General features: G+C 42.1%; 1 protein-coding gene across 2 annotated transcripts in view; it reads left to right on the top strand.

Annotated features, from left to right (window-relative positions):
- Positions 1–1,468: 1,468 nt before the first annotated feature.
- RAMP3 (receptor activity modifying protein 3) overlaps positions 1,469–26,299 on the top strand; it is a 53,630-nt gene continuing 28,799 nt past the window's right edge. The window contains exons 1-3 of one of the 2 annotated variants that reach the window (XM_082499690.1): positions 1,469–1,602; positions 19,671–19,700; positions 22,377–22,509. In XM_082499690.1, the coding sequence (XP_082355816.1) occupies positions 1,551–1,602; positions 19,671–19,700; positions 22,377–22,509 (215 nt within the window). In that variant the 5' untranslated portion in view covers positions 1,469–1,550. Of the gene's footprint in view, positions 1,603–9,885; positions 9,964–19,670; positions 19,701–22,376; positions 22,510–26,299 lie in introns of those variants that run through there. The other variant, XM_082499691.1, reaches the window with a different exon arrangement.

Below are 26,299 nucleotides of genomic sequence, written 5' to 3'. Positions count from 1 at the left end.
ACCTTTAACGATGGTGGTGATTTAATGTTCTACTGAGGTGGAGTGTCCGTGTACCTAGAAACACACTCTGGATCTTTATTACTGAGCAGTAAAATTATTTTTAGCTAAGAAAAGTCTTCTTTAGCAGCTTCTCAGTCTGGTGTTTCTTGCTGGAGATGCTAATTTCCTAGAGAGAGAGCTCCAGGAACACAGCCTTTAAATATTGATGAAAATGAGGAGCTGTATCATTCTCTGAACAAAGCCACGCAGAGATGAAATGGCAACATAAAAACACATTAAGCATTTTCTTAGAGCTCCTGGCTGCTCTGCTCTGGTTCTGTGTGGGATTAGGCTAGCTTGCTGCCCAAATTCAGCTCTAAATATTAAGCGTGCTAACACATCGGTGCTGTGCAAGCCAAACTGAAAGGGCTGCAGGTGGCCTAACACAGGTGACCCTCCAGCCCCTAATGCCTTCTCCCCTACTGCCGAGGCATTGTGGCAGGAGGAGAGAGGCCACTCTGGCTCCAAGGGCAGGGGATGAGGGGTCCCTGAACCCTTCAGACGCATGGGACCAGAAGCTTCCCTGTAGGTCCTTCACAGAATGGTAGGGGTTGGAAGGGACTTTCAGAGATCATCTAGCCCAACCCTCTGCCAGAGCAGGTTCACCTGGAGCAGGCTGCACAGGATGGCGTCCAAGCAGGTTTTGAATATCTCCAGAGAAGGAGACTCCACAGCCTCTCTGGGCAGCCTGTGCCAGTGCTCTGCCACCCTCAAAGTAAAGAAGTTTTTCCTCATGTTGAGATGGAACTTTCTGTGTTCCGGTTTCTGTCCATCGCCCCTTGTCCTGTTACCGGACTGAGGAGTCTGGCCCCATCCTCTTGACACCCGCCCTCTAGATATTTATACGCATTGGGGAGATCCCCTCTCGGTCTTCTCTTTCTCCAGGCTACACAGACCCAGGTCTCTCAGCCTTTCCTCCTCAGAGGGGTGCTCCATGCCCTTCATCATCCTCCATCCTCTTCAAACACACACCCTGCCGGCCCCGCGGGCTGGGGGAGACCTCCTTCTCGCCCTGGCTTTTGGAGAGCCCGCAGGCACGGCTGCCGCCCTTTGCGTGCGCGCACACGTGCGCGCGCATGCACTCAAGGGGCACGAGCCGGCATGCACGCTCACCCGCCCATTCACACGAACGCACGTGCGCACACACACACACACACACACTCACTCAAGCGCGCACACACCTCCCGCGCATACACCGCCCCCCTCCCCCCCCCGCCCCGGTGCGGCCCCCCCGCAGCCCCCCTCTCCGCCCGGCCGCAGGGTCCGCCCCCCCCCCCGGCACTGGGAGCACCCCGGGGGCGGAGGAGCCGCTCCCCTCCGCGCCCGCCCCCGCCGCCGCCGCAGCCCGGGGCTGGACGCCGAGGTATGAAGAGGAGCCACCCCGGCGGGGGGGCTGAGGCGGGCCCGGGGCCCTGCGCGGCTGCGGACCGGCCGCCCCATGCGGGCTCCGTCCTCCGCGGCCCCTCGTCGCCGCCGCCGCCGCCGCCGCCGCTGCCGCCGTCCGCGCCGGGATGGAGGCGCCCGCCTGCCGCCGGCAGCAGCTCCCCGTCCTGCTGCTGTGGGGTAAATGGCGGGGGGCTGGCCGGGACGGGAGGGGGGTGGCTCTCCGGGGGGCGGCGGGGACCGGCCGAGCATCCTCGCAGCGTGTGCGTGGCCCCCACGGGCAGCGGTTTCTTGCTGGGGTGCGGGGGTGAAGTTCGGGAGAGGTGTGAGCTCCACTCCCCTCCCTTTGCGAGAGCATCCCTCGGGGAGGGGGATTTTCTTCGGGGGTCCCTTGCGGGGCCGGCCGGGGAGCAGGCAGGCGGGGCCTTGCGGGTGGGTCTAGCCGCGCCGCCGGGGGCTACGGGGGGCTGCGTTTCCTTCCCCCGGGGCTCTCCGTCCCGAGCAGAGCGGCGGCGCCGCGGCGGGGAGCGTTTTTGGGCGGCGCGGGCCGATCGCAGCATCCGCGCCGCACCTCCAGCCCGGCATCCCGCCGCCGGCCACCCGCCCGCCGGGGTTGTGGGGTGGGGAGGAAGCCCCGAAACACGGCACAGGGCGCGCCCCGGGAAAAAAAACATCTCGCCAACTTCTAGCGTTAGTCAGGCTTTCCGTCTGGGATCCCAAATCCGATTCTGGGGGAGGCAGGTTTGGCCGCTGGGGAAGGTTTTCTGCTGCAGGGGAGGGGTTGGTTCCTGTTAGAGCAGTTGAGTTACAAACAGGCAGTTGTAAAAGTGCTGATATCCTTCAGATCTTTCACTTAATATAAGAGTAACTCTACTGCTAGAAAAACTATTTATTTTTTTTTTTCCTTGCCAGGTAGCTTGTTTTAGGACTCCCAGATTTAATATGTTGCAGTCAGGTCAAAAGTTGCAGGGAGAAGTCAGTTCTGATCTTCCCTCAACACTAAGCCCGGAGATGTGGTTAGTTCCCCACGAGTCACAAGCAGGGGAGAAGAAATGGGGCCTCATATGTTTAGAAGGTTTATCTGAGGACTTCGTAACTTTGTTTGCCAACTTTATGCCCCTTCCTACAAAGCTGATAAACACAAGGCATCTTTCTATTAAAAGACCCACAAATAAATGTATAGCTGTATTGACAGGGTTCAGTAGCATTGTCTGGACCTGGTCTGTCAAAAGAATGACATGTCAAGTGTATAAATTTTCTGATTGTCTGTGGCTTGAGGACTGCTAAAATCTTACCGTAATTGTTCAGATTTTTTGCTATTTCTCAGCTGAAAAGGAATAAAAAATGGCCAACACCTGTCTTGACACGTGAAAGATTTATGCAGTCTTGAACTTAGGGAACGAGGCAGTAATCTTTTTGTATAGGGAGACATCCTGATGTTACTGTGACTTTTACAAAACAAAATTGCTCACTGGAGATTTATTTTCAGAGAATGAGTGGAGTGAGGGACAATGTCCCTGTAGCTCAGAAAGCTACAGAAAAACATTTTTCACCAGAGAGACACAGGTAAATCAATTGTGCTGGACGTTTTTGACTGTGCTAGTTGCTTTCTTAATGGAATAACATAAAAAAATGATTTTAAGGATATCTGTTTACTAATAATGCATTACTTTTGGTTGAAGTTGGAAAGGATAGATATAATCAAGAACTAATGAAATTAGACTAATTTCCTGGTAGAAAATCCCTGAAAGTTTTATGATGTGAAATCGAGGTTTTTAATAAGGAAAGCCTTAAGTGGCAGAAAACTAAAGTTCTTCTTCGAGTAATACAAACACACTTTTAATATCAGTTATTTCAGAAGGATTTTTACTTGGATTGAATGTGCTTTCCGCCCTTTTTCCTAATGGCTTCTTTTGATTAACCAGAGACCCGTGACCTCTCTCATTAAGGTAAAACTCTTGCCAGGATTCCTCAGCATTAGCTCTCACTGCATCCAGTGAGAAGCCTGCCGGGGTGGGGACAGGGACCATATTTCTGTAACCTCAGACCACTGCTTTCTGCATATCTTTCTGTCTAGGGCTCTCAAAACATTATCACTATGTAGAACCATCTGCTGTGCTGTCCGTCCTTAGTAAGGATGGCAAAAAAGGTGGTGTGTTCACTTGCTGAAAGCTCAGTGATTATAAGAGAAGTTGGATTTTCTATGTACATGGTATGTGTGTGTGTGTGTATTGGGGGGAAAGAATGTGCGAACTGAGATACCTGGTACACAGCCATGTGATCGGTACTGTTTCCACTATGAAGTGCTGATAACATCCAGAATGGGGTGAGATGCAGAGCTGGAAATGCCAGCTGTCAGGTGAAATCCTCTGTACTTTGCTTAGTAGAGCTGTAGATACTTAGACAATATCTACTTACTGCAAGATCTAATTGCCTCAGAAATAATGATGTGTTTGCCATAATACCAGATTCTTTTATTCCACTTCTATGTATGGAAGCTGAGTCAAGGAGAAACTTAAGGGCTTGACCAAGACTTTTAACAGACCAAGCAGATTTTTCACACAAGTAGTTGCTGTTTCGGCATCCCTGTCCAAACATTTGCTCCTTCATCCTTTACGTAAAGCCTGCATTTCAGCGGTGGTTTATGTATATGAGTTAAAAGATGCTACCAGAGTAAAGCTGGATATTTTTTTTAAATCCTCACGGAATCTTTCTCAGTATATGTATGTATAGCATAGAGAGAGAGAGATATGGTTTGATTTTTAGCTGGAGCAGTTTTCCTACGCAGATTTCAAAGACTGTCTATAGTTGTTTGCATTTCATAATCTTGTTTCACAGCCATTAGAGAAGCTTAGTATTTTGGTCAGAGGTGAACAACCAGACAGTTGGAAGGCTGGGAACAGAGCCTGACTCCAGGCTCCTGTTCTTCCTTTGTATTTTAAAGGCCATATCTCATCCTTCAAACAATCATGAAAAATTTACGCATTAAAGGCTGGATTCTGTAAGGTCCTGAGCTCCCTTTGGTGGAACACAGTGTTCGTAACTCCTGGGGAGTTTGGACTCTAATGAGGAAAAGAACCAAACGGGGAAACAATTTTAGTGGCTTAAAGTTTGAAAACCAAATCAAAGTTTTTTTTCCATTATTTTCTTATGAATATATCATGCTGTTCTGCAGATGCAAAGGGTGGAATGGAGAAAGGGAAAACCATTGTGGGAGTCCTGAATTTAATAGACCCAGGCGAATGTGCGTGTAAAACAAATAAACCTTTGCAAGGCAGAACATCTGATTTTGAGGCAGACCAGAGAGTTTTGACAAAACCATTTCTCTACCGAAACAATGCTTCGTTTTCTAAAGACATGATTTTCAACACCAGGCAAACAAGACGACAGTCAGCAGACCCCCATCAATGCCCACCCTGAAAGCAAAGCGCCCAGTGTAAATGCAACCTCTGTTCCAACTTGCTGTTGGATCCAGACATCCTTCCCACCGTCCTTCACCCTTTCTGTGTCTCCTGATCCCTTTCTCGGGAAGGTGTTGCCCTTTCCTTGAGGTCTATACGGGCGACAGGAGACGGGTTCCTACTACGTGCACTTGACAGGGCGAACCGCAGCATTTTCCGTCCGAGTTCAGTTGTCTGTGGTGACTGCAAGTGGACTGCAGGTGGTAGCACAGAGCATCAAATGCCGTCTCCAGCTGGCTTGGTCCCAGCGGCCCGGAGGGAATAGCGCTCGGTGTTTGAAGGTAACTCCAGCTTGAAGGTGGGAAGGAAGAAAACGGGCTTTCTGAACCTGATTTACACCAATGAGACCCAATCCTGGAAACCATTTAGCTAGTAAACTCTTGGTCTTAAATTAGTAAGATTTTTCCTACCTACATAGTAGTTAGGTTGTTTTCTTTTAACGCCTTTGAGGTCTGAGGCCTTAGCTTTTAGGTTTGTTTTAGCCAAACGTGAAACAAAGTGTCAGAGGCTGCAAACTGAAGCTAGAAATACATACTGAGATAGACAGGTACAGATATAGGTACAGGTACACGCAAACCACCAGATATTAAGGAAAGGGTCTTGTGCATGACTGGGTCGGCTCAAGGGGAGCTCTGGGAGGTTTTGCCTATTAAATTATATTTAAACATTTGCAGCACCAGCGTTTTTTTGTACAGTTTGTTGTTTCAGTTTCTCCCACCTCTCTACTGATAACAGAAATGATTCATGGCTTGGATTGGGGGCAAACGAATGAAATTCCAGTTTCTCCTACCAAGGAAAGAAATACAGTGAGGGGGTCCTTTCCAAAACAACATTCACTACCATCTGTGTCTTTGCTATTGAAATTATTGGTAGAAAGGTATGAAGAAACATAACCATGTTGTCATTTAGGGCTCATAAAGAGATTAATTTTCGCAAACATAACGAAGCCTGTTTTAATTCACACCTTTTTATTTTAGTGAAAGCTGTTGCATGAACCATCTTATTTCAAAATAGAAGTGTAGAAGTGTATTATTTTGTGTTTCATGAAAACAGCCTGTGCTTTTTTCTAAAATAAGAGTCTCTTCACAGCCAGGCTTGCATTGAGATGAACTGTAAAATAATGTCTTTCTTTTTCATTTATATTTTAATGTGATTGTATATGTAGAACAATTTAAAAAGCTGCCTGAAGAACTTTTGGGTTGTTTGGGAGGAAGATGTATGGGTACGACGAAAGAAAGGAGAAGGAAAGCAGAATAGGAGAAAGCTTTTCCACAAGTTTTTAGGCTTGATCTCAGTTCATATGCTGGCTTCCCTGAAACTAGTCTGAAAAGAGAAGGCAGCTTTGTTCCTCTCTAAAGGCTTTGAAAGAAAGTGTGTTGGTGCTGTTAGAAAAGGTCTGAAGGCTAGAGAGCAACCCAGCCTTAGTCTTGAGAGCAGCTTGACATGACCTACCATATTAGCTTGAACAAGGGGCATGTCTGCATTACAGCTGGTGGCCTTAATTTATCCCCTGGAATACAGAATTTTGTCTGTGTGAAGCCTGATTTATGACCTTCTGCAGATGGGATGTCACTTGCTCCACCTATGCTCCGAGCCAGGGAGACTCTGATCTGAAGAGGACAATGTGATAGGCGCTGCTGGGGCCCTAGCACAGCACTGGGCTGAAGAAAACACATCTTGTTCGCATCTAACCAGATTAAACTGAGTAAGGAAAGGACTATGTAGAAGTACCACACCCTGCAATAAAGCATCTGTCTTATTACTTTCACACCCTAATAAATGTGACTAATTTGCCTATATTTTGGAGAGCATGATCTGGGGAAAAATTCTGCAGGCGGTGTGAGAGGAAATACTGTTATTCACATTGGCCAGTAATGACTGTCACTTCTTATGGGAATGCAGAGTTTTGTTTCTGAATGTTGGAAGCGGCGGATTTCTTTTGCTTCCCTTTGTGTGCAGAGATTTTGATGCTAAAGACTTTAATCTTTGGAAAATATTATTGCATTTTTGTTGTCTCAAAATACATAGTTCAGGATTTGGCGGGGTGTGCTGTTCTTGCTCTGTGTGGCCCTCCGTCCTTCAGTCGAAAGGAAAAGAGAGTTCACAGCCATAGGGTATTTGCGAAAAGACTGGGATATAGTGGGACAGAAATAGCATCTTGTAGAAGTCATTCAAGTGCTCATCGATAGTACACAAAGTCCAGGTTTCTTCAAAGACCTAAGTTCTTGGACTTTAGCTTTGGTCTGTAGTCCTCTCTCTTGCTTACCTTCTGCGCACTGAAGAATATCTTCAAGGTTTGAGGAAGATGTCCTCCTGATGTGGTGGTGCAAAGGCCACATGAGTACTTACAGTTAGTCTCATTGTCTGAAGAGGTTCGGCTGTCTCTGGGGTACCTGGACACATTCTGCAGCTTTGGAGTGGAGAGGGCCCTTTGCTAGATGGGTATCTCAGCCTTGGCATCAGAACTTTGCTGCCTGGTAATCACATGGGGCTGTGGAAAAGATTTTTCTCTTTGTGTTTGTTCTTCACAAGTTGCTCCAAGTGTTATGCTGTCCTTCAACTGCCTGTGAATTCACAAGTTATTCCAGCTTGACTCCTCAAGGATCTCCCATGTATCGAGAACATAACTTAGAATCAGAACGGTTTAGGTTGGAAGGGACCTTGAAGATCATCAAGTTCCAGCCCCCCTTACCATGGGCAGGGACACCTCCCATTAGACCAGGTTGCTCAAAGCCCCATCCAGCCTGGCCTTGAACACCTCCAGGGATGGGGCCTCCACAACTTCTCTGGGCAACCTGGGCCAGTGCCTCACCACCCTCAAAGTGAAAAACTTCTTCCTAATATCTAATCTAAATCTACCTTCTTCCAGTTTGAAGCCATTCCCCCTCATCCTATCACTACAGGTCCTTGTAAAAAAGTCCTTCCCCAGCTCTCCTGTAGGCCCCCTTTAGATACTGGAAGGCCGCAATGAGGTCTCCCCGGAGCCTTCTCTTCTCCAGGCTGAACAACCCCAACTCTCTCAGCCTGTCCTCATAGGAGAGGTGCTCCTCTGATCATCTTTGTGGCCCTCCTCTGGACCCACAACATGTGATGTACACTTACTGTGATACAGCGTTAAGCTTACATGTTCAAGTGAAATAGGAAAAGTAAATTTGTTTTGACTTTCAATTTGGGGACACTCAAATCTAGTATTTCCATAGAAACATTGATAGTCATACAGTATGTGTGAAATCTCCTCTATTCCTATTTTATTTTTAGAAAAGCAGATCGATATATAGTTTTATTATAAGCTAAATGCCTACTTCAAAATAACGCAAGGTTAGAACTTAATGCATCATAATAAAAAAATCATGGAAATCTCCTTCCTTATTTTTGATCAGTGGACCTATGCTGGATTTACATTCAGGCAAGACAACCTTTGCCATTAGTTAATGTTGCTGCAGAACATATTTCCAGGGGTACGTTTAGGGTGGGAAGTGTTCTGCCTTAAAATACTTTGTGATGCACAATGAAAATTAAGCTCCTCAAAATATTTGTGTTTTCATGTCTCTCTGCATTTTAAGATTTTGGAAAGAAATGTTAATTTTTTTTTCCTGCATTTAATTAAATATTTTTAATAAGGGGCGAGATGAGGGAGGGGAATCTCCCTCTGTGTAGTAACACAACATTTTAACCCTTGTATTTTCAGTGAGTTTTAATTAAAGTAGGTTCCAGCTCCTTATTTTCTTACCTTTTTGGTGGGGCAGTACAGAACAGGTAGAACATGCATTAGAACACCATAAGGATGTTTGATCTTATACTGGTCTGCTGAAGATTGTGGCTGTTGCATGCTCAGTATGCCTTAGACATATTTGTGTTTTCTTTTCCTCCCAGCTACTTCATACTTTATCATGCAATGAATTATAGAAAACCTTATCAAAGAAATAAAAAGTGTTTGCAAAAAGTAATCCAAAATAAACCTCCTGTAGGAAGTGGGGGATTCTCCATCACTTGCAATCTCGAAATCTACACTGGAAACGTTTATGAAGAATATCCTGTCATTTGAGTAGACGTTATTGGTTTGGTGCAGAGATTATTGGAATACTTTCTTTACCTTGTGTTACAAAAGGAGTACATCTGGATGATCCAAGGGATTCCTTCTGGCCTTGGAGCATATCGCTCCACAGCCTTCTAAAATAAAGATGTTTAAGTTTGTAAGGAAAAGAGTTGTTGACGTGCAAAATGAGAGGGAGGGGAAGTCCTCATTCTTCCCTACTCCCCTTTCTACTGATTTCTTGCATGACTCAAAAATCCTGAGGAGGACTTTCCTCAGACTTCAGAGTGAAAAAATGTTCACCCCAGTATGGGAGGAAAACCATGGAAAATTTCAGCTCAAGAAGAACGTCTCCGAGAGTGTGAAAGCAGTCAGGTTTAGATAAACTGTTTTGCAGCTTCACTGCTGGTGTTTGTGTTAAACCTTTATGTTCTATAGATCAATAGAGAATAACCAGTATTGGTCAGATTGTGTCTAGAATTGCATTTTAGTTCCTGTTTTTTTGGGCTGAAAGATCTGAATATGCAATGAAGTGGCTGGAAGTGTATGGAGTGCTCTTTTCTTTAAGCTAGGATGAGTTAAAGCAAGTCACTTACTCCTCAGGGCATCAGTAAGAGTTATAAAAAGGCTCCCATAGCAATGCAGGGAGGTTGGTTTTATGCAAAAGTAAGCAGCCAGCTCTAATGCCACTAATTAAAAGTCCTGGTTACAAAAAAGAAGTGTTAGCTGAGGAGACAGTCACACAGTAATACAGTCAGCTATGATGCTTTTTTTGAATAGCCAGACATAAATTTTTTTGCAGCTGGCTTTGTGCAGTTGTTTATTTGTGTAACCCCCAAAAGGAGCTTTCGTTTTTTTCTCAAGTTATTGAAGGCATTTTTATTATTTATAGGGTGAAAGCTTGAGGAAAAAGCCTCTGCGAAGAAGGTTTGGATAGTGACCACAATAGGGTGGCTGTGCAGCAGGGGACTCGAGGCTACGCATCAACCATCCCAGAGCTCAAAAATATGCAGTTCTGAAGACCTTCGTAGGAGCCTGCTCTTCAGGGTTGGTCATGTTCACTGTTTCAACCTGGCTCCACAAATAGCGATGACTGATTTCTTCTACACTCCCTAGCAATTCTCTTAGCTCAAGAAGAATTAAGGTTTAACATTTTTCCGTACAGTGTTTACCTTTTTTTTTGGTTTTCCATACTTGTTAACTGGCATATTCCTAGCACGGTCTTTGTCTTCCCGTTAAACGTAAGCAGTGCTGATCTGCTGTTGCTGAAATGTCTTTTTGGTCTTGGGCTGGTTGAGCTCAGACATACTACCCTCCTTTTACGTTTTCTTAATAAAATACTGTCGTGAAAGAAAAACAGGACAGAGATTACTAATGGCTGTAAAGAAAACTTTAATTCAAAGGTTTTACTGTTGTTACTTTATGTATGCCTTTGTTACTGTAAGTTTTTTTTTTTATGCAACACTTACTAATAAATGTTTTGTTTCTAGTATTTAAAAGATGTGTAGATGTGGTGCTTAGGGACATGGTTTAGTGGTGGACTTGGCAGTGCTAGGTTAACGGTTGGATCTTAAAGGTATTTTCCAACCCAAATGATTCTATGATTCTGTTATTCAGGAGCCGTAATTATAATCAACTTTCAGTACAGTGTTAATGTATGAAGATTATTGATGGTGGAAGGAAGAAAGAGAAGTTTAAACCTTTCACTGTCATATCTTCTTGCTCCTTCAGCGGCATACGCTATTTGAAAAACAAAGCGAAAGAACTGTGCTAAGGAATGTGAAATGAAAGAAAATACAGAAAGTGCAAACTGAGAAGCTCTGGGTTCTGTACAGGCAGCCAGACGTGCCGTGCCTTGCCAGCTAGGCAGCATGCCTTGAGAGGGGATACCTGGCAATTTGTGCTCCTCTGGGGTTCAGTTCTGCTCCTCAGATCCACTGAGAGTGATGGTTTACTCCAGCATTGGCCTAAGTAATTTTCTATGCCAGTCTGCTGCTGTGCAAAGTTTCCTATGTGGATATCCATCCAGGGGAAATTACGGTGTGCAGGGATCATGCTGCCATGGCGGGCTGGCAAGGATGTCTTTTCAGTGTTTGTTCCTTGGAGCAAGGATGCTATTGTGAAAAGCCATGCACACCTGCTATGTGCAGGTATCTATATAGTAGTATAAGTAGACGTGAAGCTCTGAGATTTTGTTAGTGTTTTATTGCTCTTGCGAGTTCTTCCTGGCAATATGTTATTTAAAATATTCTGTGATGGTGTTAGTTGAGTATCCAGAGCTCTGGAGCACTGGTGGGTGAGCTGGGCAAATGAAGAAAAACAACCCACGTTTGAACAGTCAGGCCAACTTATTATTTCATGGTAGACGTAGAGTTCACTGAAAGCATGACTCCACTGAAATTATATCGATGCAATGACTTGACATGATATGTAACAGCATTAGGAATCTGCAAGAGGAGTACACGTAGCATCAAGAGAAAATGGATGTGCAGAGTGGGGATTTTTTGTTGACTGGTCAGAAAAGGAAAAAAAAAAAAAAACCAAAACATTTTCCCAGGCCTTCTGTGATGACAGTATCTTGATTTAAATGTTCTACCTGTCAAGGGAAGAAGCAACTTTTAAAGTCTTCAAGTATCCCATGGTTTTAAACACTTCCTCAGGAGGGAGTGTGCCGTGACCCTTATCTGTGAAAACTTCACAGGTCATTTCCCCTTCCCAAGGTTATTTAAAAAAAAAAAAAAAAAAAAAAAGCTGCTTGCCTTCTCTTTCAGGCTACTCCAGAGGAGCAGATTAGAGTCCATATTTGCCTCAAGGGAATGGTTTTTTACACTTATTCACAGGTGGATAGGTATAGAGTAAAGTCAGTATTGTGCTGACCTTGTTTCCTTATTATAGGGAAACTTTATGTCACATCACATTTGCTTTTGTGTTTTCCTGCGTTTTTGACTGATGACAGGCAGCCGGGTTACAATAATGAGCACCCGTTAGGTCAAATATGTGCTTCCAGGTGATCAGGTGGAACAGTGTCAGACTGAGGTCCTGGGTGTGGATGACCAACTTCAGTGGCTATCACAATTTGGATGTGGACTGGGGGCTGTGTCTCTCCACAGTAATTGCAAGCTGTCTGGCCTTTTGAAGGGAATAAATCTGAACTATGTCGCCTCATTTGTTGATGACTTTCCTGTGACTTACACAACAGACACATTTCACAATCATCTTTTAGGGAGAGAGAGATTATCATATTCTTCAGTTGCTTTGGTAACATTTTCTGAGAGAAGGTGGTAGTGGTGAGACAGAGGTCCAGAGGTCAGGACCGCTACTGAGGTCACACTACTCAGTGTAATGCTGGTTCCTGCTTGTGATCTTAACCAAATTTCTTACTGCTTCTGTGATTATTTCTGTAGTTGATGTAAAATGGAGACTGCAGTAGCGGTACATGACTAGACTATAATGAACATGAAGAAGTGCAGATGTTTAGGGGGTGAAAAAAAAATGTTCACCTCCTCTTGCTAGCAGTGTATTTATCTGTAATCATAAACTATTAGGAGCTATAATCTGTTTGGTTTATAAATTATACATGTATATGATACCCACTGTATCCCAAGACCCAGAAGACCAGGTCTCACAGATGGAAGTTAAATGACAACGAGGAGCATGAAGCCTGTGGAAGGCCTGTAGATACATCCCGAGTAACAGTCTTTTCCTAGTGTCCTGGGGAACATGCACAGAAGTGAATTCAGACAGAGGTGGTTTGGTTTGGTTAGGAAAGCTGTTCTGCTTGTCTCTGCTGGCTGTAGGCTGTAGCAGCTCCTGAGCAGCATAGTCCTCTGGAACTCTCTTCCAGCCACATTAAATCGCATCATGGTCCCTGCTTTGTTGTTGAGTGTCATCTTTAAACAGTTGCTAATCCCACAAATTTCTTTCTACTCTAGAAACTAAGGGACTCCTGTTATTTTTCTTTAGTTTTACTCTCTGGAAGGATCTCGAGTTGGCATTTCCGTCAAGGTGCGCGTTTGTCTATACCGCTCTTCTAAAAGGATGTGAAGAGAGTTTACTTCAAGCAATTGATTCTGCTGTTGGGATACTTAGTTCATCCACTGTCTGAAAGTCAGTGGCTGTGAAAAATACAACTTTATATTTCAGTTACACAGTGCTTCATCAAAAACACAACGGGACAGAAAAGAGGTGAAGAAAACGTGACATTTCAGGTTGGGTCATGCAGCTTCTATTGGAATACAGATCTTAGCGTTTGGTCAATTGCTAAGTAATCCCCTCCCTAAGTATGTTGTTGAACTGGTACGGTTAATTTAAATATTTATTTAATAAATAACTAGTTAACATATAATAAATATTTAAATGGAACTTACTGGTTATATTTATTTAAATAAAACATACTGGTTTCAAACAAAGTAGTAGAAAACCCATCCAACACCTCTGGAAGTAGACACAGGCTGTTCAGAAATTGTGAAGTATTATTTATATGCTGCCAGGAGTGATTTAAGAACTTCCTAAAGGAATGTAAAGGACAATTATTTGTATTCCCTCTCTGAAATATTCCCAATTGAAGTATGAGTTCAGAATAATCGGCACATTTCTTTGCAGTCACTGGAAAGCTGGGGAACTCTGAACCAACATGAGACTGAACAGTTGACGCCCTCAATAATGTTCCCTGTTGATTTGCACTGATGAAATGAAAAAGCTTAAATTGCTTCCTTTCATGCTTTTCTTGCTCTGCAGGAAGAAGACTAATGTCCAAAATTGTTAACTGTCTGAAATTACCTTACCAATTCAAAAGCAATAATGTAATGCCTCAAACTGTGACAAAGTACAGCACTGAACTGCTTTTTTAGTTTTGAATATTACATTTCCACGGCTAATATGCATCTTCCATATAGTTGACACAAGAAAAGAAAAAAATATTAAAAAAGGATTAAAAAAATATTAAAAAGGATTCAGCATCAAAGCAGCAGATAATGCAAAGCTGACTTTTGTGTTACAGTAGCTTCTTGGACATAGGGACAGATCAGTCCACCCTGCCAACAGGTTTACCTTGCTCCCGCCACTCCATGTGCTGACGCATCTTTTTTCTGGGCCAATTTTGAATGCGAGTAGTATATTTATTGGCAGTTTCTGTTTATTCCCGGCATCCTTCCTTTGTGTTTGGTTCCTGTCATTGCCTGGCTCCGTGAACTTCAGTTGCCTCATTTCCTTGGCTGCTTTCACACCATGTGATGACGTTCTTGCGTCCTGTCCCCCCCCTACCCCCCCCCCCATCCTGCTCCTCTTTTAAAGAAAAGTGTCAAAGGGACAGTTAGTAGCTGAGAACAAAAGATGACCTTCTGAGCCATATATATTGTAGCGAGGGTTATTTAAAGATGGGCAGGTGGGGCTTTAGTTTTTGTACCAATAGCATTATTTTTCCTTTCTGTACTTTTGCAACAGCCTCTAGACTTGAAACAATATGGTTATTCATGTTTGCTTTCTCTCTGAGGGTGGGCCACCTGAGAAGGTATGTTTCTTTTTCCCTACAAATACATGCATGCATTTCACGGTGTAGCAGGGAGCTGGACCAGTTTTTGAATCATGTTCATTAACCCTGGGCAGAAGGCTGTGCTTTGCTCGCTGCTTGCTGATGTGCTGTCAGGACTCTCGGTGCATTAACAGTGCCCTGGACTGGGTCCCCCTTCGCTCCCATGTATGGGCCTGGGTGCACCATCGTGCCCTGTGCTATGCCGTAAGTGGTCCTGGCTTACTGGCTGTTTTCCTGTACGTGCTCTGGACCTATGTACTGGGTCACCTTGTCTCCCATCCTGTCTCTGGCCCTATCTGCTGCTGCCTGCACTCCCTGGTTCATCCCCTGCCACATCAGAGCCATTGATGGAGCCTGTTTCCTACTTGTGGCTCTGCCCATCCTGGGGGACAGTGCTGAGGTCACCCCAGCTCATCACCAGTCATCTCCAATTTTTTTTTTCCCCCAAGAGTGTTTCAGACTTTTTCATAGCAGAAGTTTAGGCTTTGCTCATCTATATAGCAATTTTGTGCTAAATTATCAGTTTGTTATCTCTGTTGAGGGTTTAATGTCCTGGTGTGGTTAGCTGGAATAAGAATTGGGCTCACAGAAGCAATTTACAATTTAAAAAATAACCCGGAGCTACAGTTTGTGGGGGTATGAAGTAGGGCTATAAGGACAGTAAGAATAAAAGCTTAGATCCTTAAGCACAGGCTGCAGCAGAGGGAGGACCAGCCAGCTCCCTATGGCACTTGAACAAGGTTTCTTGTGTGGCTGTTGAGAAATACATTGCTTCAAGCTTCCACAGCCCTGTAGGTAGCTGTCTGTGTCAAGACTCTTCTCTCTGAGTGGCAGGCAGTGGCACTGTGGGTGTTAAGCCAAATCATAGAATCATAGTATGGTTTAGGTGGAAGGGACCTAGAAGATCATTGAGTTCTAACCCCCCTGCCATGGGCAGGGACACCTCCCACTAGACCAGGATGCTCAAAGCCCCATCCAGCCTGGCCTTAAATACCTCCAGGGATGGAGCTTCCACAACTTCTCTGTTCCAGTGCCTTACCACCCGTAGAGTAAAAAATTTCTTCCTAATATCTAATCTGAATTTACTCTCTTCCAGTTTAAAGGCATAACCCCTCATCCTGTCACTACGTGCCTGAGTAAAAAGTCCCTCCCCGGCTCTCCTGTAGGCCCCCTTTAGATACTGGAAGGCCGCAATGAGGTCTCCCCGGAGCCTTCTCTTCTCCAGGCTGAACAACCCCAACTCTTTCAGCCTGTCCTCATAGGAGAGGTGCTCCTCTGATCATCTTTGTGGCCCTCCTCTGGACCCGCTCCAACAGGTGCATGTCTTTCCTATGTTGAGGGCCCCAGAGCTGGACACAGTATTCATACAAACCAAAGTGATATGAGGCTCTTGAGCTTGTAAATGCCCAGGAAGACAGGTAATAAAGAAACCCTTCCCCAGCTGTAACCGGTGTTTTTCTGATGCAGTAGGGTGCCTCTTGACGTTGTGTCAGAGCATAGGTGAAGTTATTTCCATAGGAGCTTCATATGCATTAGATAATCTGAAATGTCTGTGCGTTCCTGCCAGAAAACCTGCAATGGTATAACTTGGGGTCTACATAAAAGATCAGTGAATGTGACATGATCTTTAATAGCACCTATGCAACAGGTAACTTTATGTAACATTTATATATAACCTGGATTAGTACACTTCTGTAAGATTGATTTGTTCCATATTTAAAATAAGATTTATAAAAGAAATGTGGGTAATGAGATTTGATCAGTATGACAAAATGATATTAATAGAGTATTAATCTCTCTCCCGTGTTTCCAGCAAATCATAGGTACCTGACTGCAGACCAGCAGTTGCCATTTCAAACTGCGGTTTTAACTGCTTTCATGAACTGTATGTCAGAGCAGTTCTTGCACAGTAACCTGCTGCTATCAATAAAACTTAAGATTCTGCAGAGAGGCAGGTGTTTTAGTGTGCAACTTCCAACATAGATCTGATGTCCTAACACGTAGTTAAAGATTAGATGATGGTAATTGGCAGTATTGTCTTTAAAAAGAGGCATAAAAGTAGGGTCTTGACATGAGGTTTAACTTGAGGTCATTATATGTTCTTTTTTTCTTATGAAAATTACGTTTGATAAAAATACGGTTTGGAGTCAGACATCACAAATTTCAAAGAATATCCATAGGATTACAGTGCTGTAATTGCTGGTGAAAAGCTGCATACAGTGGTCGGGTAAAACAAGAAATATTTGGTACTGAGAAGGTATTGGAGCTGCTCAAAAAGCTTACTATCCTGTCAGTAATGGCAGCATCCTGAAGAAATGTTCACGCAAGGGCAAATAATGTTCTAACCTTTCCCTCATATACTTATACAAGGTTTTCAAAAAGTATTCTTACAAAATGTTTGGAGGAATGTGCAGTGGGAAGAGCACACAGCAATTCATATGCTGCTTCTGATTTATGAAGTATTTGCAGTACAAAGACTTTGGGTGCTACTTTTAAGCCCCTGGGAAAAAATACCAGTGAATAATAACAGTGTAAATAGAACAGAAAAATAAACATTGAGAAATATTTATCCATTTCACAGAAAAGCAGAAGTTTATATACTTGAAAATTATAGGCCAGTTACACTTTAATGTATTCCAACAGTGAATTTACATATTGCTGTGAATCCCATTCTGAATTCCCTTTTTAATGTCAGAAGAATGCTTACAAAAGGAGAGTAGAGAGTAGATAATAAGAGGCTGCAGTGAAGGTCTAGGATCAGATTTACTTTTTTTTCATATGCAAGATTTTGAAGTAGGTTGTTAATACAAACATGTTTTTTTCTTGGTTTTCTTATTTTCTATTACCTTACCCTATTTTGCTTATCTTTTCTTTTTCTTTCTCTTTCCAAAGGCTCTTCAAACCTATTTTTCCCCATCTTTTACTCAATGGTGCTTTCCTTCACCTCTTGCTCCGGCTCCAAGCTGGTTGGTCCCTTTCCATCTGATTGCACAAACGTGAGGGGCACACTGCTACAGTGTATGGAGAAGATAAAAGTTAAAGTCCGTTGCGGTGGTCCATTATTAACATGATTTAACCAGGCAACTGGTACAGTTAAACTGAACGTCCTTTTCCCTCCTTAAATGTTGGTTCAGGTAGGAGTGTATGGCAACTCTTTATTTTGGGGTCATGGCAACACCTTCCAACACTGTGACCCACTTTGCTTCCTCTGTGTATCTTCTAATGAGATGTGATGGCATCAGCCTTTCAAGAATTAGGCTGAACTTGCCCCTTCTTAAAAGAGCTGCTGGAAAGGTCCTACTTTTTGTGTAAACTGTCACGGCCAACAAGCTGTGGTCTCCTGATTAAATCTTTATTATGAGTTGAATATCTGGGAATAAAGAAAACAGAGGGGTGGGCCTGATAGCTCAGGTGGTGGTCTGGATTGTTGTTTTAACCTTCTCTGAAAGTATCTGGACTCCTTTGTTTGAGGATGGGTGCAAAACATCCTGTGTTACTTTGTTATGAGCAGATCAGAAAATGCAAAAAAGCACATTTTCCTGTGAGCTGGGGGATTTGTGAGCACAAACCTGTGAGCCTTCATTTGGCACTTGGCTTATCATAGCTTCCCAGCCTGACACTGGGGTGGTTACTCAACCTCTTGTCTGTAAAACATGGATGCGTTGTTTTCTCTTACAAGTCCTCTCTCAATTTAAGTCCCGTTTTGTTTGCCTCACTATGGTCTTGTGAGGATTACTGCAGTAATAACTATGAAGGACCTAGAGATCAGGGATAGGAATTGGTAGAATAAGACTTGGAGGTGCAGTCTGTGGTCCTCAACGGGAGCATCTAGGGCACCTATGTGCATCTAGACTGTTTCCTCAGAATGGGTGGGTTTGGCTTTCTCCTAAAGTGTGTACTTTTAATTTGATCTTCAGTTTTCTGCAGTTGATAAGGCACATATTCAAGTGAGGATTAAAGAAGAAACCTTCCCAGAGACTCAAGTATATTTACTAGTGTAACAGCTAATAGCCTGGAAAGAAAAGCGCTCTATTTGCAAAAGAGATACAGCCATCAGAGTGTATAATGGAGTTTCAGCTCTGTGAGTTTGGATGCAACAGAGTTTTCTGATACATGGATTCCTGTTCTTCACAGTTTCAGTACATTCTGACTCATTAGTAACTAAGACAGAGGTTAATGCTTGTCTGGAAGAAAAAATATGTTCCTTAGAAGGATTTAAATTATTCTCAGATGTATGTCTACACAACAATTTGCAGTTAACTCAGTTGAGAGCTTGGCATATCTCAGTGAATGCACAGTCTAGATCAATATGATCGGGACTGATGTTCTGCTACGTATATCTTGATTCATATTACTGCAGTGACACATAGGGTATAAACAAGGAGGCACCCATCTGTGTGAAATCAGTCATTTCATTTCTGATGCAAGGTTAACACTATAAAGACTTGTCAGCGTTTTTTTTTCAGTGGTACATTAAAAATAATTGAAGCCACATCCCTCTTAGCTATATTTGCAAAATCCTAAGTGTGGCTGGAGCTGTGCGAACACAGTGAGCTTCTGTTAATTTAATCCATCTGGAAGTACTGCAAATTGCTGATCAGAAGACTCCTGTTGGTATAGATGGTGTTTCCATTTGGATGCTCTTCTGACATACCTGTGTTAGAACATCTGCATGAGAAGCTTCTGGGTTCTGAACGTAATGTTTTTCAAAATGTATGACTTCACTGTGCAAAAGGTGGAGACCATGAAACACAGCATTACATTTCTAAATGAATACGGTACACGCTTATTTATGATTCTGTGCTTGCTTAATTTTAATAGCAAAAGGATTATTTTTTTTTTGCCCTGCACTTTAGAATGTGCAGTTCACCTACATTTTAAGTGAATGCGTTATCTTCTCCAACTTTTTCATCCTCAAGAAGCTTAAAGTAAAAATTTCCCTGTCTCTAATCCTTAACATTGGAAACTGCAGGAAAGAGTGGTCTGCATGACTCAGCCATTTTAAGGGTAGATAAAAAGAAACTTAAAACCATAATGTTCTCTAAATGTTTATTTTTCCATTCAGACACACTCTTTAATAAAACTGAAACTAATGTTTGAATGAACATTTTGAGTATTCTGTTGAAAGCTATATTATGCTCAAGTTTGCTTGTATCTGCACTAATTCTTTTATATAATAGCATGGAGATATCTAACTCATCTCTATTTTTTTTTTTCCCCCTAGTTAATGGTCTAATGATGCTTGGATTCGCAGGTGAGCTCTACTTCTAAAATTCAAACTTAAGTTTCTGTTTTGTTAATGACAGCCATTTGAGAAGCGCTTTCATCCTATCCCATTTCAATTACCAACTGTCATCCATTTTTTACAACTGGTCTTGTCCATTGACTGTATGAACAGAGTGTGTTGTAGTGTTTTGTAAAGGTCAGTCTCAATAGTGACAGTAAAATTGTTGAATTATGCATAAGTTTGAACCCCTTTGGCCAGGGCTTTAGAGGGAAACTCTTGTGTCATTGTTTTGTCAAATGACTTTATCAGAGCTTTTTCTATAACTCTACAAAATATTGAAGCTCTAAAGAGAGCCAACCAAAAATACCAATGGAAAATCCATTTAAAGACCTCGCTGTTAAGGGGCTGGAGTAAATTGTCAGAGCACATGACGTAATGCAGGAGAAACTTGTATTCTGTTGGATTTATAGGGTTATAAATCAAGCGATTGCTGGCTATTCAGAATACCCTGCCAGGGAAGGCAGCTCTGCCTAACTTTTTTCAAAGCGTCAGTGTAGGATTTAAGTTGCCAGCTATGTAATTTTCATATCTGGTTTTGAATTCTGCCCAGCTTTAATGTTCATGTGCAGATCTAGCTGTGGAAAGTATAAGTTCTAACTGCTGCAGCTGCCAGATGAATTGGCGGGGACACTTAAATAGGCACGGTCCATGCTATCATGTTAAATTCCCAAGGACGAAATTATGCTGCCCTTGTTTGGTAACTTTCATCATTTCTAGCGCTGGTGATTAATTGTAGTCGTGATTTTTTTCTGACATGGATGAAGGCTTAGTGTCAGCTCTAAGAGCTCTGACAATCAGACGTGATGAAGGAAGTAGGTAGGGTCAGGTCCCACTGAGTCAGCCGTACGCCTGGAGAGGTTTGTGGTCGGTATGAAATAGTAGGCTTGGGGTCTCAGGTGCGGTGTAGGCTGTCCAGTTATGGGCCTACTGCTGTTGGAAAGTATGTGAAAGCAAAGTAATTTCTTTGGTTGTTGTGACAGCTATCTCTCGTTTGGCACGTGGCATCACTGAGTCATTGACTTCCCCAACTAAAAAGTCAGCTGTGACAGCTGGAGTTACATTGCAAGGTGTTCCTGGTCAGGCTCCAGAGAAACCGTTTCCTTTGTGGGTGAGACACTTAATGTGCACTTTGAGCCTGTTTTACAATCATACACCCCATTTCGAATGGAGATGCTCAAGTTTCTGATTGAAAATTGGGTCATGATGCAAAGCCTGAAACCAGTCATCTTACATTAAGTTTTTTGGACTAAATAGTGAGAAACAGGGCCCTGTTAAGAGTGAGGGCTGCGCTTGACTTCACTTTAAGCGAAGGCTTGCACGCCTCTGACCTCACTCACCTGGCAGCGTGTTTGGTTGTCACCATGTAAAATTAGAACTGCCATTTCTTTCAGCAGTGATGGGATCCTGCCCTCAAAGTAGCTAATAGAAGGAAAAGAAATACCTCCTCTCCCTGGTGTAAACAGGGTCTGAGTGAAAATGTAGGTTCAGAAGAAAAAGGTGCAAGACCTGATTCTGCTTAGACTTTTTTCTATGATTAAAAAAGGACAAAGTGGTCTGTTCTTCTTGGCTTTGTTCTTAAAAAAAGCTGTTCCTCCAGAGTTCTCAGGAGGGTTGCCTTGACACCTCCTGAGAGGTTTGTTAGGGTTGCAGTTTTGTTCAGAGAAATCCTTTTCTCAGATTTGTGCTTCTGTAAAGAGAAGAAATCACACTGGGGCTTTTCTGACTAATTTAATTTAGGCATTTGTATTAAATATGTTGACATGCATATACTTATGGATAATTTTTAATGTTCTACAAAATGTATGCATTTTGTATATAGAAGAGCGATCAAAATGGGGCAATTATAAAGGCAAAGCAAGACATGTTTAACTACTTAGTCAAAACAAAGTGTTTCAGCCTTATTAAAATCAAATGCTTTAGTCTGAATAGAATTTTCCAGAAATGTCAAAATACTATCTTTGTGTTCCAATGCAGGCGTGGGATGGATGAGACAAACCTTTGACTCTAAATATTGTGGAGTTGCCATTAGAGATTGCAAAAGATAGATGCTTGCTCAAGTCAAGGTTAACTTTTTGTTTGCAAGTAGCTGTATGCTTGTAACATCAACATCAGATAATGGTAGATAATTCCTTTAATACATAATAAAGCTACGCTAAAAAAAAAGCTTAATTGTGACTGTGGAATTTTGAGCCCTTTAGCTGGTAAGATATACAAATGTTTCTGACATCCAAGTTCGTTTACAGTCATATGGTTAGTTCAATGTGACACATCTGTATAGGCTTGAGAAGTGTTTTCCACACTGATGTATATGATCAGTAAATCCAGTTAGCTTTTTACTATAAATGCAAATGGGCAGTAATAAGTTAGTATGAGTAGAAGCTAAGTAAGATTAGGAGAGTGACTATGTAGGTTCTTCTATGCTAGGTCTAAAAGATATTACTAGGTATGGTAACCTATAGTATATGTTTTTAATAAATTTATGCAAAGGTATATTTTATCTACAAAATTCTCTAGAAAGCTGAATGTTAGGTTTGCAACGGTGTAGGTGACAAGCAGAATTATATGAAGGAGTTTTTGAGTGATGTGTTAGTGCTGCTTCTGTTTCAGTGTTTGAGATTTAAGGTGCTTTCTGATTTTACCTAGGTGCACGTCAACAGACTAATCGCTGCAATGAGTCTCTCATGTTAGAAAAGTTGCCTGACTGCGGAAAATCATTTGAAGAGATGATGAAGAAGGTGGACTCTAAAAAATGGTGCAACCTGACAGAATTTATCATGTAAGAGTTAGTCTTGGTTTTGATCATTCTCACCTTATAATGGTATTCTTTAAAAAAAGGATCACCTCAAATACCAAAACCACTGTAATACCTACATCTCTAATGTACCCCTAATGTATGTAAAACATTTGTGTTCCAGATAAATTGATATTGTCCTGTATTTGGTTGCCAGTTGCAGAGGGCTAACCTGTAGTTCTTAAGTCTATGGCCACATGCACACAGAGAGACCCAGCTCTTAACTCAAAGAGTGCACAATATAGAGCACTTTAATGAAACCTAACCAGTGAGCTAATCGATACCAGCTGCTATTGTTTTTACCTCAGACGGTTGTGTTTATATTTAATCAATATTTCTGTGCATTTTAGGCAAATATTACATAAATTGATTTCTTTTTTTCTGCGAAACCACTAAAGGGATGGGCTTTTAGAATCACACTATTCTGTTTTCTCTCTTGGTAGTAATGCAGTTCCCTCCTCTGATTTCCTTTTTTCAGTAAGACAACAGGAACATTTCCTCATACACTGTTTCAGAAATCCACCTCTTGTGTGGAATTTCCCTGTCGAAATGTAAAATGATTTGTCCTATTGAAACTGCTGCAGTTTGTTTCTTTGCCTGCCAGATAACATGGAGAGAGTGAGCACCACCCGTTTTGTTTGGATGTCTAAAATACCGCAAGACTGACAGTAGTGAGGGTGGCATTATTATTTTTTTTGTCTCTGTTCCTGTTCTGTAGTTGCTGGAGGTATTTAAACATCTCTCTGTAAAGCTGCACACTTCAAACTCTGCTCTGGAGGAAGCTCATAGGGCTTGTGTAATTGGTGGCAGTTTTGGCTTTGTGGAGCATCTGCTTCTTCAGAGTGTGTTTGCTCATGCATAATGCTTGGTTTTCGGAAGCGCTGAGTACCCTCTGCACCAACTGAAATCAGAGGAAGCCGCAGGTGTTCAGCACTTCACAAAAGGAGACTCAAGTCAATTAGCTGCACTGTGGTACGAGCCAGCCTGAAGTGGATTCCTGGATTTGCAACTGCGCTGGTGCTGTTTTGGGGGCTGCCCCCAAGGCAGGGTAGCCGTAAGCTAGCTGTCACCACACCTATAACAGTGTCATTCAGCCCCAGATGTGTTCTTGTCTCATACGATCATTGGTCTTGTCTCCTATTAAGTGTCACCTCATGCGATGCAAGATCTTGCAGTCACCTTATGCAAGATTTTAACTAGCTGATCAACAGTAAACACAATCGATAATAAAATGTTGGACTGCTTTGCTATGCCACAGCAGTTCCCCGTGTTTCTCTTACTGCTGACACCCGTGTTGAGATGTCCCATCTGCTGATACTGTTTCATAATCTGACAGCATATTAACAACTTAGATGCTATTCCTTCATAGCATTCTGTTTGCACGCCGTAGATGACTTTACAACCTTGCAACCTTTAAAAAGATAGTTTCTTAGAACTCACGGCACTGGAGTGAAAGATGTGCTCATGTAGCTCGCTCCAGCCGTGGGGAAGAGCAAGAGGAGGTAAGACCTTCTTATCCAGCTTGAAGAAATTACATTAGAATCTGACAAAGAAATGTGTGTATATAAAGGAAAAGAAAATCCTTGCAGTGCAGGTGCTGCTGAATTTATTTAACAAATATCTGTATGTTATGGGGCAATAATTTTAATTTTGAAACTCATCTAGGAATAGGTTGTTTTACTTATTTTGAAGGAAGCACTGCAATTTTGCTCCATTTGGTCTTCATTACAGTGGTATTACAATCACAAAACAGAGTTCTTTGTTCTATCTTGTTCATATTGGTAAGCATCCTCAACTAATGGGACTACTTGCAGCAGAGAAAGGTACCTACAGGAGTCAAAATATTAAACTCTGCCTTTTTTTAATGCAGGTGAAGAAGCAGGCAGCTTTTTGCAAGCCTTGCGCTAAAATGTCTTCAAGAGTTTAAATATTTTGGTGCAAGATTTTTCCAAGGTTTGGAGATGACTGGAGTCTCTGAGTTCTCCTGACTTTCCATTAGAGTTGAATCTGCCTTTCTTCTGTCCTTTCCAATTGCACTTCTCCTTTGGTGTCATTTTCATTCCCTGTACAAGAAAAGTCCTGCCTATCTAGGACATTGTTTTATCTGAAGAAATTGGTCATTCTGAGGCTTTGCTCATTTTTGCCCATATGCAGTACCAGAAGAATTATTCCAGCCTCTTCCAAAAGAAAAATCTTTTACATTTTTGCATAACATAGTTTCCTATAACTTCTTTCTCTCAGTTGTATTTCAAACTCTAGCGTAGGAGAGAGTAGAGGGAAGAATTTGTTTTGGAATTTATTTCCTGAATCAAGTATTAATCAAGCATTATCAATCTGATTACAAACTTATCTCAAGGGTTCATTGTACTGAAGAAACAGCACATTTACATCTACCTTTAAGAATTTTACTCTTTAGAGAACTGACTTTGTGATTTGATGCCATGCTTTATATAAGAAGCATATAGGCTAATTTCTTCCAGCTCATAGGAGGAACCCTGACAGATGGGACTGAAACACTTCTTTATTTGGTGTATTCTGACAAATCAATGAAAAAACAGTATTTCTAGCCATGGTCACTTAAAATTCAGATTTTTAAATCTGGTAAAATTAGTTTACCCTGATTTTACATCTAGCCTCCAGCAGCAAAAACTAGTCAACCTGGATCAGATAGTGGCTTTAAACTGTGCGTTTTGTATGAAGGAAACAGTTTCTTCATACAATAATTTCTGCATGGTGATTTTCAGTTACAAAGATCTTGCAAAACTGGGCTTTGTCTCTTATATCAAAATGTAATAGTTTATGGAAATCTGCTTCTTTTCTAAACTCTTTGTTTTATGGAGGGGTTTTAGGTCTTCAGGGTAAGTGGCGATCCTTGGTTATGGGATTGTAAATAGCAATTACCTGCATTGCTTCACTGTTTGGCCAAACAGTCATGAGAGCGATTTCAGTGACTTCAATTTGCTGTAACTTAATTATAATGTAAGATTTTCTGACAGCTTCATTACTTGTTTCTTAACTTTATTCTTAACAAACTCGTTTTCTTTAAAAAGCAGCCTTTTGACTGCTTTTAAACAGACGAGGCTCTCGTGTGGTATCTGGCACTGGAAACCAATATAAGAGTTTTAGCCTCGACAGTCAATCTTGATCTGGCTGGAAATGTCTGACGATTTCATGTAAACCGTAACATTTCAGGTAAAGTTTTACAGAAGCACTATCAGGAGAAAATTTCCCTACTATTTGTCACATTTTTCTGTGAGGTTTCACAAAGAAATTAGGATACAAATTCTTGGGGTAATATTGTCCAAAGGTATTTGAAAGCTTAAATAAGATAAGGGATCAAAGTGGCATTTTAAAATATTTTAAGTCACTTAGACATGGTGGGTTTCAGTGGTTCTTGCTTGGACACCAGAATATGAAGGACAACCAGAAATACTTTACAAGAAAGGTAAAAACTTCAAAAAACAGCTGGAGACATTCATTGCCAAAAGAGGAGGGGTTCAGCTGTTCACAGTTTTGGTGATGCTTTTAGGCTATTCAGAGGAAGCCCTGGAGATGAAATGCAACTCGGTGGTTTAAATGACAGGAAATTATGATGTATGGCAAGTGAACAAGCAGAGACTGAAGTGTGGGTGAAAGCTATGGGGAGTTATCAAAAGCAAATATACTTTTCATTTGTCAGAAGATGGGAAATTACATAAAGTTTTTTATTCTTAATGTGTAATGTTTCTGTTATTTTATATATATTTATAATAACATATATTATGTATTTTTGTAT

The sequence above is a fragment of the Vanellus vanellus genome (assembly GCF_965231255.1).
Source record: "Vanellus vanellus genome assembly, chromosome: 2".
Lineage (NCBI taxonomy): Eukaryota > Metazoa > Chordata > Aves > Charadriiformes > Charadriidae > Vanellus > Vanellus vanellus.
This window is presented reverse-complemented; position numbering and strand designations above follow the sequence as displayed.